This window comes from Chenopodium album, chromosome 14 (assembly GCF_948465745.1).
Source record: "Chenopodium album chromosome 14, dcCheAlbu1.1, whole genome shotgun sequence".
Classification (NCBI taxonomy): domain Eukaryota; kingdom Viridiplantae; phylum Streptophyta; class Magnoliopsida; order Caryophyllales; family Amaranthaceae; genus Chenopodium; species Chenopodium album.
Genome location: NC_137847.1, coordinates 54,555,807 through 54,572,790, shown reverse-complemented (window position 1 = coordinate 54,572,790; position 16,984 = coordinate 54,555,807). Strand labels below are relative to the sequence as shown.

General features: G+C 36.2%; 3 protein-coding genes across 7 annotated transcripts; 2 read left to right on the top strand and 1 right to left on the bottom strand.

Annotated features, from left to right (window-relative positions):
- Positions 1 to 130: 130 nt before the first annotated feature.
- Positions 131 to 3,499, bottom strand: LOC145579646 (glucan endo-1,3-beta-glucosidase 5-like). Its single transcript, XM_081636884.1, has 2 exons — positions 2,933 to 3,499; positions 131 to 1,338 (listed from the first exon to the last, which is right to left on the bottom strand). Exons 1-2 carry the CDS (start codon positions 3,283 to 3,285, stop codon positions 231 to 233), a joined length of 1,461 nt encoding a protein of 486 aa, XP_081493010.1. The 5' UTR covers positions 3,286 to 3,499; the 3' UTR covers positions 131 to 230.
- A 1,517-nt stretch (positions 3,500 to 5,016) lies between these two features.
- LOC145577607 (putative galacturonosyltransferase 4) lies at positions 5,017 to 8,837 on the top strand. Its single transcript, XM_081635099.1, has 9 exons — positions 5,017 to 5,383; positions 5,486 to 5,526; positions 5,642 to 5,683; positions 5,783 to 5,846; positions 5,953 to 6,200; positions 6,537 to 6,817; positions 6,936 to 7,293; positions 7,562 to 8,137; positions 8,249 to 8,837. Exons 1-9 carry the CDS (start codon positions 5,272 to 5,274, stop codon positions 8,522 to 8,524), a joined length of 1,998 nt encoding a protein of 665 aa, XP_081491225.1. The 5' UTR covers positions 5,017 to 5,271; the 3' UTR covers positions 8,525 to 8,837.
- A 1,562-nt stretch (positions 8,838 to 10,399) lies between these two features.
- On the top strand, positions 10,400 to 16,808 carry LOC145579645 (myb family transcription factor PHL7-like). Of its 5 annotated transcripts, none has more exons than XM_081636882.1 (8): positions 10,400 to 10,548; positions 10,977 to 11,132; positions 13,256 to 13,332; positions 13,458 to 13,500; positions 13,718 to 13,763; positions 14,011 to 14,080; positions 15,891 to 16,386; positions 16,534 to 16,808. In XM_081636882.1, exons 2-7 carry the CDS (start codon positions 11,006 to 11,008, stop codon positions 16,368 to 16,370), a joined length of 843 nt encoding a protein of 280 aa, XP_081493008.1. In that variant the 5' UTR covers positions 10,400 to 10,548; positions 10,977 to 11,005; the 3' UTR covers positions 16,371 to 16,386; positions 16,534 to 16,808. The 5 variants fall into 5 exon arrangements, with proteins under 5 accessions (XP_081493008.1, XP_081493007.1, XP_081493006.1 ...); XM_081636881.1 differs by having other exon boundaries at positions 13,715 to 13,763; XM_081636880.1 differs by having other exon boundaries at positions 13,706 to 13,763; positions 16,539 to 16,808.
- The last annotated feature ends 176 nt before the right edge of the window (positions 16,809 to 16,984 follow it).

The window sequence follows — 16,984 nt, the reverse complement described above, 5'->3', positions numbered from 1 at the left end:
CATCTGATGTACAAATTTTGTTTTGTTTCTAAAATAATTGATTTTTAATTTCATCATTTATGACTGGAAGATTGTACAAGTATTTCATTACCCTCGTCAGATATTTTTTTTAAATTTTATTTTTATTACGGAGTAATTTTTTTGTATTATTTGGTTCAAACAATCAAACCCAAATCATGACGTACTGACATGGAGAAAGATAAGCAAATATAACCCTGTTCTTTTTTGTCTTATTTGACCTGAAGTAGAATTACAATGCTCCCTGAAAAGAATAATGTCCAGATAATTGTCCATTTGCCGCGCAATCCATGACTTGAAGAAGGGTTTATGATACCAACAAGAAATCGACATTGTCCAACTGAAGGATCCAAGAAAGTGACCACACCAAGACCGTCAAAGTCACAACTCTGAACATCTCGTTTCTGTAGCTGATAGTAGCTATTGAATGCGAATGATACATTCCCATTTACCCCGATTCCATTGCATGAACCACCATAATTAAGTCTGGTGCAGTCAGCAGCACTACAAGCAAGTTTTAAATGGTTTGACACACGAGATAGATCCTTTGATGGATTTGCAATGCACCATCTAGCTGGGAGATACCTAACATCCATAGCATTTTTCAATAACCCACCACCTAGACCAAGATTCAGTTGATACTTAGCTTGCCCATCAAAGGAGAAAATTCCCCAATGCCTTTCAAAGTTCCCAGGGAGAGTGCTCTTTGAGTCTTCATCAAGAAGGCTGAAGATATAAACGTCCATAGGTGGGGTCCCGGGCTTGAGAGGAGTTCCTTTGTTGCTGAGGACATGATTTATAAGGCCCTGGTTAAAGACCCTGGCTGCAGTAAGATTTGCGCCAATGGCTCCATCTGTAGGCCAACCAACCTCCCCAATCACTATGGGCATCTGACCATACCCAATTCTGTTAAGTGCTGCAACTAACGTGTCATAGTTACCGTCAAAGGCATTGTAGTAGACATTTGGTCCATCGATTACAGGATGGTTTGTCCCTGCAAAAAATGCATAGTCTTGGGGGAAATCTGAATTTCCATAGAGACTTAAAAAGGGATAGATGTTGACAACAAATGGAGAACCATTGGAATTGAGGAAGGAAACGAGTTCAGTCATAATCTGGGAGAGTTCGGGGCGAAAGGCTCCTTGAGATGGTACAGTTGACTCGTAGGCATCAGCATTACAGGGAACTACTAGCTTGACAGAGGCAGCAAGATTTGCTTTGACCAATGACTGCTGCAAGTTAAGTAGAGCTGGCACGACAAAAGACTGAAATTGGCCAGAGTAGCTAGTGAGAAAGGGCTCATTCCCAACAGCTACATACCTGAAATTGAGTAAGATGTTTATTTAGAGGTTTGCATTTCCATGACAAAAAGTTACTCAGGCTCAGCTCAGGATCAAATAAATGTACCAACTGCCAATTAGGAAACTAGTCAGAAGTTAAAAACTGAAATTAGAGCAGCAACCTACAACAGTAAATGCTTGACAGTTTTTATTTTGTAGACAGGAAGTTTGCATATTATATAACAGCAGTCGATGGTGAATAAACATAAAATGGGACCAAAAAACACCCCCAAAGAAATCCCTAGAACCCAGGCACTAAAGGCAAAGTAGTGGTTCTTGTTTTAGAGCCTATACATAATCAAGGTAAGTAGTTGGGGATGGTTTTCTGCCAGAGTTTAATAAAGGCAAGTAATAAAAAACCATATACCAAAATCAACTTCTTTGACTCTACAAGCAGGCACCATCTTATGTAACCATAAGGCAATCTCAATGAAGTTTGTACCTATCACTTGGGCACGATTCATCCTTTTGACGGCTAGGCTACAGCTCTTTGCTGAGGCCATTCAACAGCGTTCCCCAACTGGAATTCGAAACAAAGAAATCAGAGAGGACAACCTGCTTGTTTTGACTCCAATTTGGTTGATAGGTACCAAATTGCTTGTGAAATTGTGATGGCAAAGATAAGAATCTACATGGGTGGATTTCTAGTTTTCCACGGACCATGGAATCGAAATGTGGATGCTAACACCAAGCCACCATGTGAAGAATTTCGAATGAGAGGACCACTTAAACGAGACCTTATATCTCATGTGATCTAACTATGCTTGCTATATAACTCCGGCTAAGAAATTCAACCATACCCTATATTATCTACAACTTATTGTGCACAAGTTACTATCATGTTTTACTGGTGTTTAATAGTAACAATCTGCGAATGAAGTTAAAGGACAGAGAGCACAAGGAAAAGGGTATATGGAACATACTTTATTTGTGCATTTAAAATGCATTCCAATCCAGGGAAAGGCAATAATCAAACAGTATAATATAGCAAGATGCAAAAGATCAGGTAAATAAATATCACCATATTATTTAATTAACATTCCTAATCAAGCAAACTTTATCAGACTAATCAGCTACATATGCCCTAACAACTTTTGGTTGCGCCAGATGCTCCAAAAGGTTGAGAGATAGCCTTATTACTTCCCATTATCTAAAAATAATCCTAACCCTAATCAACACGGGTCGGTTGTGGGAAGTCTGCTTGCCGGTGATGGGTATTTTCTTGAATCTTTTTAATATACAAGTGCATAAGGTTATAATACTCCAATGAATCATAATAAATCTAAAACAAATTCTGGGTGAGTTGGTTTGGCTCAATCTGGTGATGCGGCTCATAGGGCCATTATCATTAGGGCCGACAAAAGTGGTATTATGATGGTAAGACGGTAATACACAAATGTTTCTCAAACTAAAATCAAATACTTATGTAAATACAATTAGAGAGAGTGAGGGATGGCTCATATGGGTAGAGTTTCCCTCTCGGTTCCAAGAGATGGATTGATTCTCATCTCCCGCCCTTGTACTTTAAAAAAAAAAAAAAAAAATAGAAAAACGGAGAGAGCGAAAGGATAGACCTGATGTCGGCGGGAGGGTTAGAAGAGACATAAGCGGAAAGGTTGCGGCGAACCCAAGAATCAGCAGCAACGGAAGAAGAGCTAAGAATAGACAGAAAATCATTAGGAATGCCAACCATAACTTGAATGTGGGTACCCCTAAGAGCATTAACAGCTTCTGGGTCAGCATCGAAAAGCTTCACTTTAGAGATCTTGTTCTGTTTCAACAGATCCACCACTTTGGTTGCTGGTAGTCTGTGCTGTGATAGGGTTCCCCAGTTTACTCCTATTGCAGCTTCGCCGCCTTTTGATATCATCATTGTTACTAGTATTACCAACCTTACTAACACAGCTTGTTTCTTCCAGATTTTCATCTTTTTGAGTTGCAACTTACAATTATAGTTTCAAGTTGCAATTCAATTTAATGACTATAATACAGTGATACAGTGTACACCAATTTGTTGAGTGTTTTTCCTCTTTTTCTAACCAGTCCACACTAGACATCTTTTATTAGTGGAGCAGCAGCCGGAGCCCAAATATCTATCATTCGTCATTATTCATACTACCCTTTAACGGAGGAGTATAATCTAGTACAGTAATACCAAGTACTAAGGTGGGTGTGTGTTAGCAATGTTCGGGAATCGGGATATATTATGTACTTGTAAAGAGAAATGATACAAGTATTAGAACGTGGAAGTTGGAGGTTAAGGAAAGTATGTGAATTATTAAAATAGGGAAATTATGCAAAAAAAAAAAATTTTTTTAAGAAATTCAAGTTTTTCTCGTGGTAAACTTGATAAAATACCTTAAAATATCACAAGGTATTTACGTCATTTTGTAGTTAAAAATAGGAGTGTTTTAAGAATTTCATCAATATAATGTTAAATTTAGTAAACATTTGAAATGACGTTCTTGTAAATTAAAGTTTACTTGTCGATTGCCACAAATGGCAGTTTGTGTTCAATTCACACTTAGTGAAAATTAGGCAATTTGAGATTCACAAAACATAGATGACGAGTAACTTGAAACCCTAAAGAGGGATGATCTTAGAGCAGACATTAACACCCGTCGGAGCAGTAGGTGACTTGCAATGTTAACACCCGCCTGAGTAGTAGGCAACCTGTTGGCGAAGCATTAGGCGACTGTGGAAAATTCAAGCAAGTCTGTTTATTGTTCTTCATTTTTCTATAAAAGAGAGTGCACAAAAATTACTATTTGACAATTTGAATAGCTAAATCTATTTACTTTGGTATCTATTCCTTGTTCTTTTTAGATTGTTCCTTTAAATTTTCTCTATAGTTTAAATAGCCATAGACACCACTCCTTTACTTTTCACAAACAACATTATTAGCCTACCAAATTTTTACTTTCATCAATTTTACACAACCAAAACTAAATCAGCAAACGATTGTTAAGTTTTCTAGCAAATTAGCAAACGAAAGGAAACGGAGGGAGTATGTGATTTCGCCCTCAATTCTAATACTCGTACTGAGGGGTGATAATGAGACTGAGCTATTTGTGAACTATTCGAGCTCGATTCGGTCAAAGCTCAATTCCTGGTGGCTCGGCTCGGGTTTGAGTTCGGCTCAAGACCTTAATGAGCCAAGCTGAGGTATGCCAAGTTAGGATCGAAAAGTCCGTGAACTAGCTCGATTATTTTTTTTCCATATAAAAAAAAAAATCATGTATACAAATATAGATGTTACACAATAACAAGTTAGTATTTTCATTATTAAAAAAATAAACTCATTGTAAAATAAAAAATTTAATAATGAACAACAAAGAAGACAAGTAAACTATGGATAAGAATAAATCACGGTTGTTCGTGAACAGTTCGAATTCGACTCGATCAATGCTTAGTCAAAACTCGGCTCGATCAAAGCTCGACTGATAAAGGTTTGAACTCGGTTCGAGTTCGAACAAATTTAAACGATCACAAGCCGAGCTAACCATAGTTTGGGCTCGGCTCGTCCGATTAACACCCTGTCTCGTAGCTAAATCGAACACGGGACAATGCGAGTATTACTTTAACTAACCAATACTAATTATAGCGAGCTCAGATTTACAGTAAATGAAATAGCAAGTTGTATCCACATTCCATAATCCAGACAGACTGTCAAAACTCAAAAGAAAGAGACACACACAACTACACACATTCACTCTACCTCTATATCACTCGCTTCTCCCCCGTCCATTTACTGTTGTCATCAAATTCAAGATTACAACAGCTATAACTGAACAACACCTGATTTCTTTTCTTTCTTTCAAGATCCAAATTTATTAAGAAATTCAAGATCCAATCTTTCTTGAAATGAAGTAGAGATTTTATTGAATTACAATTCAATTTAATTGGATTTCCGATGAAGTTGAAGATGGGGTTCAGAAAACCCGTTTTATGTTTGCTTTTTATCACAGTGGTTTCCCCCATTCTTCTTTACACCGACAAGCTTGGCATACTTTTTCCTTCTTCCTGTAAGAACCCTTTTCCCCTTTTTTTATTTTACTTCTCAAAATTCATCCATTTTTTTTTTTTTGGGTGATTTTTGTTTTGAATTTGTGTTTTTGCCTGTGCAGCTAGTGATGAGCTTGATGGAAGTGAAGAAATTTCCACCTTTGTGAGTGTTTTTAAATTTTAATTCAATCCTTTTATTTTCAAAAATGAAAAAAAAAAAAAAAGAAATTGAAAATTGATTGATGATATTGGAACTTTATTTCAATTTTGTGTGCCAGGCTTTCACTGGTCGCACTGGACAACTTAATGTGCTTCCTCAGGTAAATTGAATTTGTTTTTTAGTGTGGGTTTAAATTAATATGGCAATGCTTGTGTTTAATTTTAATTTTGTTAATATTTGCTGTTTAATTATTTTTTAGGAAAATGAAATGTTTGTTAAAGAACCTGTTGGAATAGTTTCCAAACTAAAACCCTCCATGCAAGGTTAGCTGTCTTACTAATTAATCCAACTAAATTGTCAAGTTTTTGTGAATTGTGGTTCATTTCAGTAGTTAAAATGGTTAATCTAAACAGTATTCTACTTGATTAGATGGCAAGGTGCTGGAAGTGCAGTCTGTGGAGGTGGAGCACAAAAACCGCGTATTATCTACTACTACTACAACTAGCAGTGGGAGTAATAGTACTGAATTAGAAAACCCCATCAAACTAGTGACAGATGGGAGTGAGGTGAAAGGAGTTCATGGTTTGCAGATGGTGGAAAACAATGCTGCTAAGGATGCCAATGTCAATGCCAATGCCAAGGACCACGATCCCTCGCACCTTGCTTCCAACAACATGGTATTCATATTTTAAGCTTGGCTCTCTTGTCAATTTTTTTCTTAAGCTTTAAGGTTTGATTGCTTTAAAACTTTTTGTGAATCCATTGGGTATATGTCCATACCCATGTTGGAGTGTCGAGATCATTTGACATATATAATTGAGCTGGTAAAGTGAAGAGTATGAGTAGCATAGGCCCCCATGGGATGTCGGGAAATAGTGCAGATTTGTCATGGAATTTCTTATCTTTGCTTTCCTTCCGTCTCCACGCTTGCCCTTCTTCTGGCTGTGGAAGGTATATATATGTCTGCAACATGCCTTTCCTGTCAGCTTATATTCCTTTTCTCAATCCTTCAGGAGACAACACCTAAGATGCAATCTGTCGAAAAAGGTGGCAATGTTGGCACAAGAGAAACCGTCAGTCGAGGTCATAAAAATGAGAAGAATAGTAACCAAGTGGACAGCGTGTCTAATACTCAGGTTCGGTATCTGAAAGATCAACTGATCAGGGCAAAGGTATATCTTTCACTCACAGCAACAAGAAGCAATGCTCATTTCATCAGGGAACTTCGACAAAGGATAAAGGAAGTTCAAAGGGCACTTGGTGATGCAACAAAGGATTCAGATCTTCCAAGGAAGTATGTATTGATGTTAACTCCCTTGTTAGTTATTACTAAGACTCACTGTGGTGAAAATAGTCAAAATACTCTTCGAATCTTGTGTCTGTCATAATTTGATTACTTGGTTCAACTGCAGTGCCCATGAGAAACTGAGAGCGATGGATCAGACATTGGCCAAGGGAAAACAAATTCAAGATGATTGTGCAGCTATGGTGAAGAAGCTCCGTGCTATCCTTCACTCAACAGAAGAGCAGCTGCGTGTTCACAGAAAGCAGACCATGTTCTTGACTCAGTTAACAGCAAAAACACTCCCCAAGGGTCTTCACTGTCTTCCTTTGCGCCTCTCAACTGAATTCTATGCCCTGAATTATTCTCAACAGCAGTTCCCTTACCAAGAGAAATTGGATGACCCTCAGTTGTATCATTATGCATTATTTTCGGACAATGTATTGGCGGCTGCAGTGGTTGTAAATTCTACTGTATCACATGCTAAGGTAAGATATGCCAAGGAGCTTTCTCTGTTTAATTTTGCACCTTATTGCTATTAGGAAGTTTAATGGAAGACAAACCATGGTGATACACTGAACTTTTGACTATTTGTGGACATTACTGCTTTTGTACCTACTGGTATTTGATCCATTTTGTAATTGCTAAACTATTTTCTAGATGTCGGTTAATCTCTTAGCAAATATATTTTGTGTTTGCCTGGCTTGTTGATCAAAATATTTAAGAGCTTCTGCCTTTAATTTTTGCATCTGGCAGGACCCATCAAGGCATGTTTTCCACATTGTTACCGATAGACTCAATTATGCAGCGATGAGGATGTGGTTCTTAGTTAATCCTCCGAGTGATGCTGCCATTCATGTTCAGAATGTTGAAGAATTTACATGGTTGAATTCAAGTTACAGCCCGGTACTCAAGCAGTTGGGATCTCCATCTATGATAGACTACTACTTTAAGACACACCGTGCTGCTTCAGATTCAAATTTGAAATTCCGGAACCCAAAATATCTGTCTATTCTCAACCATCTTCGATTTTATCTGCCAGAGATATTCCCAAAGCTGAATAAAGTTCTTTTCTTGGATGATGATATAGTTGTCCAGAAGGACCTTACCAGGCTTTGGTCCATTGATATGAGGGGCAATGTGAATGGTGCTGTTGAGACCTGCGGTGAAACTTTTCATCGTTTTGACCGATATCTTAATTTCTCTAACCCTCTTATCTCAAAGAATTTTGACCCCCATGCTTGTGGATGGGCATATGGAATGAACATTTTTGATTTGGAAGAGTGGAAGAAACAAAACATCACTGAGGTGTACCACAATTGGCAAAAGCTGGTAAGACTTCAAGATGCATGCTCATTTGCTCAGCCTCTATGGTTTGGTTGCTTTTACAGTGCATGTTCCTGAGCTTCCTAACTATTTTGATATTTTCTACTGTCTTTGCAGAATCATGATAGACAGTTGTGGAAGCTAGGAACTTTGCCTCCGGGCCTCATTACATTTTGGAAACGTACCTACCCTCTAGATCGATCATGGCATGTGCTTGGTTTAGGATATAATCCTAGTGTCAACCCAAGGGACATTGAGAAGGCCGCAGTTGTTCATTACAATGGCAACATGAAACCGTGGCTTGAGATAGGGATGCCTAAGTACCGAGGTTATTGGTCAAAATACATTGATTATGACCAAGTATATATGCGGGAGTGCAACATCAATCCCTAACTGGCTCTTGCCTGTCTTGCAATTACACATCTTTAGTTCCTAAGCTACTGTTTTGCTGCTAGTCGTCAGAATTCGTTTTGGAATATTATGTCCTTACACGATACGTGTGTCAGTGTAGAAGTACTACATAATATATCTCAAATGCACAACCCCTATGGTAAATACATTCTTTTGTATTTTTTTGTGACCGGGACTGCCCATGTATTTGTAAATGATCGAAGTTCTTTTCTTTTTGGCAATTCTCTTGGTGTTATTGTACAATGTAAGAACGATTTTGCTTGGAATTAATTTATGAGTGTAGTTTACATTTCTACATTGGTGCAACTACGGTTGTGTTTCAATCAGGGAAAGTCTTAATACATCACCGTGAGACACAAATAAAAGTTTGTATAACAATCTTTTGTACCACTGAAAGTCCTATTAGTACTACTGAGATGTATTTTTAGTACTATTTATAGTGTTTTTTATACTACTGAAATTATATATAGTACTATTGAGAATGTTCAGTATTACTATATTGCCTCTCAGTAGTACTCTTAAAATGTCATTATTTACAAAATTGTCATTGTTATGCAATTGCTTGTGTCTAACTGTGAGGCCTTAGGAAGCGCTCGTTTCAATCATTGGTAATTTGAGCTTCTTTGAAAGTGAATTGAGCTGAGCATCAACATTTGAATAAGAACAAAAATACTTATAATACTTTGGCAGCCTAATACCTTTTCTGTTTCTTTTTAATTGCATCACTTTCCTAAAACGGAAGTTTCAAATGAGTTGCTTCACTTTCTTTTTTAGTTACCGTAATAAACTCTATGTATCTCTATCCTATCACATGGGTCCATTTTTTTTATTTTATATCTCCCTCTTCAAAAATTGTCTAGGAATCCTCAATTTATAAAGTGATGCAACTAAAAAAATAGAGGAAGTAAATAGAATATGAAATATAATAGTATCGTGTTATTTTTTTTTAACCATATGAAATCATTTTAAAGGGAAATTTAGAGAGTAAAGTTTTTTATCATAAAAAAAAAGAGTCAAGTATTTTTAGGAATTTAATAAATTCTTTCAAAAAAAAAAAAAGAATTCAATAAATTATTTGTATTCCCTTTGTCCCTATTTATTTTGCCCCATTATATTTTTGTGCAGCAAAATTTTAAAAATGGGATCACTTCTTTTTACATCACATATACATATATATATATTTTAAAATTTTGCCGCACAAAAAAAAAAAGAATATATATATATATATATATATATATATGTATGTATGTATGTATGTATGTATGTATGTATGTATGTATGTATGTATGAAACTAACACTTTTTATTAATTTACATAATGTATTGATTTTTATTAAAGAGTACTACCATCAAAATTAAATCAAGAGTACTCGCTCTATTTTTTGTTAAAGTGTATACCTTATTTTGACTATTTTTAAATATTCAAAACGTTTTTTACCCCATTATCTTATTTTATACTCCATACTAGTTTAATCTCGTGCGTTGCACAGATTAAATAGATTTTGCTTAAAATAATTTCGATATTCTTTATTTGAAAAGCGTAATCATATCTCATTAATTAATTTTGAAAGAAATGTCGTATTTGTTTAGTCTTAATAGAAATAAAATGATGATGTCAAAAATACTTTTGACGGGAAATTTTTTTATTAAAAGTTGACAAGTGTCCCTTAATAATGTCAGCAGATTTTGTTTTAGTAATAGTTAAATAGATTTAGTAATTTTTTAATATTTACTTTCTGATTAAATATTAATATACTTTGTATTTTTATAAGAAATATTAAAATTAATTAATTTACCTAAATTTAGGTGGCGATCAAAGTAAAAACTTTATCAAAATTTAAAAAACACATTCCTTGAAAAAAAAAAAATAATAATTTGAAAACTTTAAAAAACGTAGTGAAACTTGAATTTCATCCCTCCTACTCCTACTTTCTTCATTCTCCAGTCCGGCAGTCCCTCTCCTGAAAGCTCCGGTCGGCAAGCAAGCTGTTCTCTTGCGGCGTTCTGGTAAGTCTCGTCTCCTACCCCCTTTTCATTCACGCTTTGTCTCCTTCAATCTAACAAACAACTAAGAAACAGGAACAGACAAGATTTGTCTTTTCGAAAATCTATGCTATCTTCTCCCCCTTTTTTTGGGGCTTAATTGTCTCTTGTTCTCATCTTACTGAACGATTTTCAATACATTTAAACCAACTTCTTCCAATTCATTATCTCATTTTAGCAAATGTGGCTTAACTTAATGTGGTATTTGTTTTGTTTTCCAATTTTGATTTGTTGTTCTTTACCCTTTTGTTGAATTTGGGGAATTTTTTCACTGAAATCTGTATTTTTTTTAGGTTGTAATGTCTGATGCTTTTGTGAATTTTGTTTTCTTTTCCGTTGTAAACTTGATTGTCAATTTTGTCAAACTTACATTTTGAAAATCTTTCATCTAGTTGACATTTGCACTTTGGTGCTGGCAACAATGGATCCAGTCAACAACAATAGCCTCAGTAACAATACTAGTATGTCTTCAAAGCAACGACTCCGATGGACCAATGAACTTCATGAGCGTTTTGTTGATGCTGTAGCGCAACTGGGTGGGCCAGATCGTATGTTCCTTTAAGTCTGATGATGCTTTCTGAAATTATGATTGCCTTGGTTGAGAATGAACATGCTTGTTAATGCATCGCCTGGAACCCTTAATATGAGGGGTTTTAGTATTCATGCTTGCTTGACAATTTGACCCTCACTTTTCTTATTGTGATTCTGCATATTGGGTTTATGATGATCATATGCCTTGACTGAAAAACAACTAGAACTAGCATTTCTTGGCAAAGTTGAAGTTTTTATCAATACATGATGCCTATCTTTGAGTATTCCCTCTGTTTAAAGATGGAAAAAGTAGTATTTAGAAGGGGAATTACCTGTTCATGATCTACCACAAATGCACGTCGAAGTACTGTTAGGCCCTAGACAAGGAGGAGACATGATCTACCACTCATAAGTCAAGAGTGGTTCCTTTTTAAAACCATATGGAATTAGAAGTATTCCACAAATCTTATAAGTTATAAGCTAGTCACCCTTCTACCACTTTCAACCTGGGACTATTACTCCATACACACATGGGAAAGTAGATGTTGGGGAGTGTCTCCCGAGGCTTTAAAAGCTGGTTTGGAACCATAATAGGCTGATCAACATGGAAATATTGTATGGTAGTCAAGAGCTGTAATATATCGATCACCAAATAGATCTCTGAGGGTCTTATTAAGTTGTCAAAATTCCTTCATTGGGTTATCATACCTTTGTTGATGTTGGTTGTTTATAATTGTGTTACACCCGCAATTGTTAATGTTGGTAGTGAATAGTTATTTATCGTAAAACCTATGTGATACAGAGTACACAAAACATGTATAATTCTTGATAGAAAATTATTACACTTATATTTCCTCAATTTTCCTCATCACCCCTAACAGTTCCTGATATGTGATTTTCGGGTGCTTTAAAAGTAGTGGTGCAATATCTATAATGGCCTAACAATGCAACACTGGTATTAAAGCAAGATAACATAAGGTAGGAAGCTTGATTCACAATTATTTATCATCATCAAAGTATGGGTTTTATAAATGAGCTTTTTTTATTGGATTTGTGTGTTAAGTAGTTTTAAGTTGTAGGGGTTAAGTATTGATTTATTCAGTAATTTATTTTAATTGGTATTGCATTTTATCTTACTTGGCTATTACTTTTCCTTTTTTTTTATTCTTTTCACCCTATAGTGTCTTGTCTGTTTTCCTATTCTTCATCTTTTCTTTTGATGTTATCAACTTTCTTTGCCTTAATTATATATCTCTTTAACGTGAATGATTTTTACAGGCTATTATCGTATGCTCTATTAACTTTGATATGTATATCTCCCTCTCCTTGTATCCACTATTGGAATTTCATTAAATTATCATGAAACCCTTTAAAATGAAAATGAAACATGCAAGATTATAATGGCCTAAGAACACAACACTTGTAAAGCAAGATAACACGGGGTAGGTAACTTTGATTTTCATTTATTCACAATCACTTTTGTAAAGTATGGGTTCTACGAGTGAACTTTTTTATTGGACTAAATTAGGTGTTTTAGGTCTTCAAATAGATTTTAAGTTGTAAGGGTTAAGCTCTTAAGCATTGGGCTAATCACTAGGCTACTTAGTTTCTTTTTTCATCCTTTCTCCTTGTAATGTTTTGTGTATTTTTCTCCTCTTTATTCTTTGTTTTGATGCTAGCAATATTTATTTGCCATTTTTATACTTCCTCCGTTTTTTATTAGATGCATCACTTTCTATATATGAAAGTTTCAATTTAGATGCATCACTCCCCTTTTAATTTATAAATTCTCTCTATCTCTCTCATATCACATGGACCCTCTTTATTTTTTTTCTCTTATCTCTATCTACTCCAAAATTGCCTAGGAGTCTGCAATTTCAAAAGTGATGCATCTAATAAAAAATAGAGGAAGTATATCACTTTCAAGGGAGCAATTTGTACATGCTATTGTCATATGCTCTAGTAACTTTGGAATGTAAATTTACCTCTTATTGAAACCCTTTTAAAAGAAAAATGTATCATGCAAGAACATTTTATCATAAAATTTATAATTTTGTTATGGTTAAAGTGAATTACATCTTGTGTGGATCCCTATATAACACTTTTTTTTTGAGATTGAGCCTAGTTTTCTGCTTTTTAGGTGCTACTCCCAAAGGTGTCCTTAGGGTCATGGGAGTACAAGGCTTGACAATATATCATGTCAAAAGCCATTTACAGGTAATTTTTTTTTTTTTTTTTGTACTCATAGAACTTTGCTCTCTTTTTTTCCCTCTTATATTTTGTCAAAGCTTTTAGTTTTACTATGGCTTCTTTGTTTTTATTGTTCACGTTCTTTTTTTCAGAAATATCGTCTTGCTAAGTACCTCCCTGATTCCTTATCTGAGGGTTAGTGTTCTTTCATGATTTGGTGTAGGTTATCTTTTGATGTCCATTGTTGGCTGGTTAACTATGACCTGTTTATTAAATTGTGGAGCATAAAGCCGGTTTTTTAGTTCTGGTTTTGATAGATTTGCTTTCATTTCTCTTTTAAGTTGATTTATTATGTTACTATTTCCTTCTTTTCTTTCAATTTTGGCATTGGTAATGCTAGGGAAAAAAGCAGACAAGAAGGAATCTGCGGATATGCTTTATGGTTTGGAAAGTCCATCGTAAGTTCATAATTTATTTGCTTTATGTTATTTGTCTTATAAAATTCAGTTGAGGAAGCAGATATTGTATTGATGAATATGAGGTATACTATGATTCTATGAGTCTCAACTGTTGTGTTAGGGAATATTTTGGGGCGCTGTGGGGATGCTTGTCAGATTAGCCTGTTGGTCTTCTATTCAGAGTATTCATATTAGAAGGCTTATGAAGGTGGAAAGTTATGCTGATAGGAGTTTAATTCTTTTGCAGTGGTATGCAAATCACCGAGGCACTAAAGCTGCAAATGGAGGTGCAGAAGCGATTGCATGAGCAATTGGAGGCATGTGTTTCTTTGTGCAGTCTCTAAGAAACTGTTAGATCCTTTTTCTCTTTGAACAAACTGATTCCAATTGTTGGTTGCCCTCTTTAAATCGTGTGCTAGGTGATAATTGTTTTGGAGTTGGACTGTGGAAGCCACACTGATGTCATGTCTTCTTCCTGCCCCCAATTTCTACTCACACCCTGTGGGGGGGGGGGGGGGGGGGAGTGGCTTGAGGGAGATATTATGCTGTTATGGTCCACAAAGAAAGAATTATAAAAGCCAAAATTCTGGCATCATCTTCTTGCACTATTTTAACTTAGGAAAAATACACTTTAATAATCCTAAATATTGTCGAATTACCTCTAATAATCCCAACTAAGGTTTATTTTTTAATAATCCAACTATTAGGTCAATTTGCCTCCAAAGGTCCCAACCGGTCAACAACGGATCAATGACCTGTTATAACAGGTGACCATGATAGTCCGAATTCAGAAAAAAAAAAAAAGGAAAAAACCCCAAAATCCTAGCAGCCAGTCAACCACCTTACCACCACCGGTGCCAAACCCTTCCCTCCACCAAAACCGGCAGGCCATCCCTTCTAACCACCAAAACCGGCCGGCCGGCCCTCTACCACCCATTTAACCCACCCCCGACCTCCGAAACCACCAACCCAACCCATCCCGACCACAAAAACCACCAACGTAACCCACCCCGACCCCAAAATAATGATTGGACAGCCTTCGTCGCCGTTATTTGCAACAATGCAACCGACCCCCCTAACTTTGCCGGCTAGGACTCCTCTCTCGGCGGAAACTTGCGCCAGCTATCCTCCATTCGTCGCCGCCGCCATGAAGGATTTGTAGCCGGATTTATTTTGGACAGCAATCTGTTTCAGTGGGTAGCTGCCACTGATCCTTCGTCCACCGCCGTTCCTTCGTCGATGTCGCCGGTGACTTGGGTTTGGCGATTTGGTTAGAGAGAGAGTTTGAAGAAGAGATAGAATCAATCAATTAATTAGGTGGGAAACAAGATAGTGTGTTAAGGAGGAGAGAGAATCAGTTAAGGATAGGACGTCACCCGTTTTTCGGTGGTTCTGGGGGTTGGCCTGCCGGTTTGCGGCTAGATTAGGGGGTGGAATTAGGGCTCCGGCGAAGTTAGGGGGTGGGGAAAGGGTGGCTGAATTTTTATTTTTTTTTAATTTTTTCTATGTTTTATATATATTTTTTTAATTCTTAATTTTGAACCATTCAAGTGTTGACACGTGGCAAATAAAGAACCAAAATAAATAAAAAATAAATAAAAAAATAAATAAATAATTTACCCTTTCAACAGGTAATCGGTTTTTGGGACTATTGGAGGCAAACTAATCCAATAGTTAGGATTATCAAAAAATAAACCTTAGTTGAGATTATTTAAAATAAATCAGTAATAGTTGGGATTATTAAAGTGTATTTTTCCTTTAACTTAAGATTGCAAATACAAAGTATTTAAGATTAAATTTAGCCATGGAGGGAAGAAATGTTCAAACACCCAGGTTTTTGAGATATTATCCCTTTGGCTATTAGTTGTTAATTGATTGTATGAGAAAATCTGGGATGAGGTAATTTTTAAGGGTCGGATATAATTTGTGCCACCCAGTTTAAAGGGCCATTAAACATCTTAAAGGTGGTGAAACAAATATCTGTGGCAGATTTCTGTTCCTCTTGAGTTATTGTTACAGGTCTTGTTCTGCATAGCTCCCTAGACACCCCCCCCCCCCCCTCTTGTTTTTCTCAAACTAGAACAAATCATAGTTTCAGGATCAGTTGATGTATTTGATGTGCAATAGGTGCAAAGACAGCTACAGTTACGAATAGAAGCTCAGGGTAAATACTTGAAGAAGATAATAGAGGAGCAGCAGCGCCTAAGTGGAACTCTTGCTGAAGTGCCCGGCTCTGAAGATTCAGAATCTATAAAGAGTGACCCTACAACTCCTGCTCCTACATCAGAATCACCCTTGGGCAAATACAGCAAAGATTGTGAAGTTGCTAAGACCACATCTTTAGATGAGTCTTTCTCATCTCAACAGGAACCATTGACTCCAGACTCTATTTGCCATGATGCTACCATATGTGAAAATCTTAATGAAGAAAGATCAGTAAAGCAGCCATGTTTGACCAATAATGATGAAGCATTTTCAAATCAAGAGATGTTCTTCACCCAGCAGATACTGGAGTCGAGTATGACTCCATCTCTTCAACAAAGGAACCTCATTTATGCTGGAGAACCATGTGAACCTTCTTCTTTATCAATTGGCAAAGAGGACTGATCAGAAGAACTATGAAGTAAGTATCTCATGTCTATTTCTTTTGCTGTCAGGCTTTAACTTCAAAGTAATTCTAGATACTTAGTTTCCAAGTGAACAAATCTTCTGTTACATCTGTAACTATTGGGGCTTCTATTGCTAATTCGATCATTTTTTTTAAAAAAAGTGTAGTTGCCACTTGCCAGTCTTGCCTCTGAAAACTTGAACTCTGTGAACCCTTTGCAATATTGATGCAGTAGAAGTTTGAAAGATTCACCACTTTAACCCTGGGGATGCTTCATTCTGAGCTTGGTTACTCTGGTTGATGCCAAAAAGCAGCGCATGCCCACATCCAAACCAATTTTTGCCCAAACCTTTGGAAATTTTGAGCATATTCCATGCATTTATACTGCGTATCATGTTGACCATGTTTCTTGCTCATAAACATTTAGAATTTTTTTTTTTTTTTTTTTTTTTTTTTTTTTTTTTTTTTTTTGTATCAAAAGTACATGTTTCTTGCTCATACAATGTATTTGGCCACACAGGAGGTCTTTTCTTCTTTCCGATAAAAATTAGTGTAGGATATGTAACAAACCTTGGAAATGGATCTACGAAAGCTATTGAATTTCACTGATACT

Bases quoted from the DNA above. Each gene is read 5' to 3' on its own strand.
- LOC145579646 (XM_081636884.1), bottom strand. From the start codon at position 3,285: ATGAAAATCTGGAAGAAACAAGCTGTGTTAGTAAGGTTGGTAATACTA. The intron at 1,339-2,932 runs GTCTATCCTTTC...ACTCAATTTCAG, and splicing joins AACCCTCCCGCCGACATCAG to GTATGTAGCTGTTGGGAATG.
- LOC145577607 (XM_081635099.1), top strand. From the start codon at position 5,272: ATGAAGTTGAAGATGGGGTTCAGAAAACCCGTTTTATGTTTGCTTTTT. The intron at 5,527-5,641 runs GTGAGTGTTTTT...TTTGTGTGCCAG, and splicing joins GTGAAGAAATTTCCACCTTT to GCTTTCACTGGTCGCACTGG. The intron at 5,847-5,952 runs GTTAGCTGTCTT...CTACTTGATTAG, and splicing joins ACTAAAACCCTCCATGCAAG to ATGGCAAGGTGCTGGAAGTG.
- LOC145579645 (XM_081636880.1), top strand. From the start codon at position 11,006: ATGGATCCAGTCAACAACAATAGCCTCAGTAACAATACTAGTATGTCT. The intron at 13,764-14,010 runs GTAAGTTCATAA...ATTCTTTTGCAG, and splicing joins TATGGTTTGGAAAGTCCATC to TGGTATGCAAATCACCGAGG. The intron at 14,081-15,890 runs GCATGTGTTTCT...GATGTGCAATAG, and splicing joins GATTGCATGAGCAATTGGAG to GTGCAAAGACAGCTACAGTT.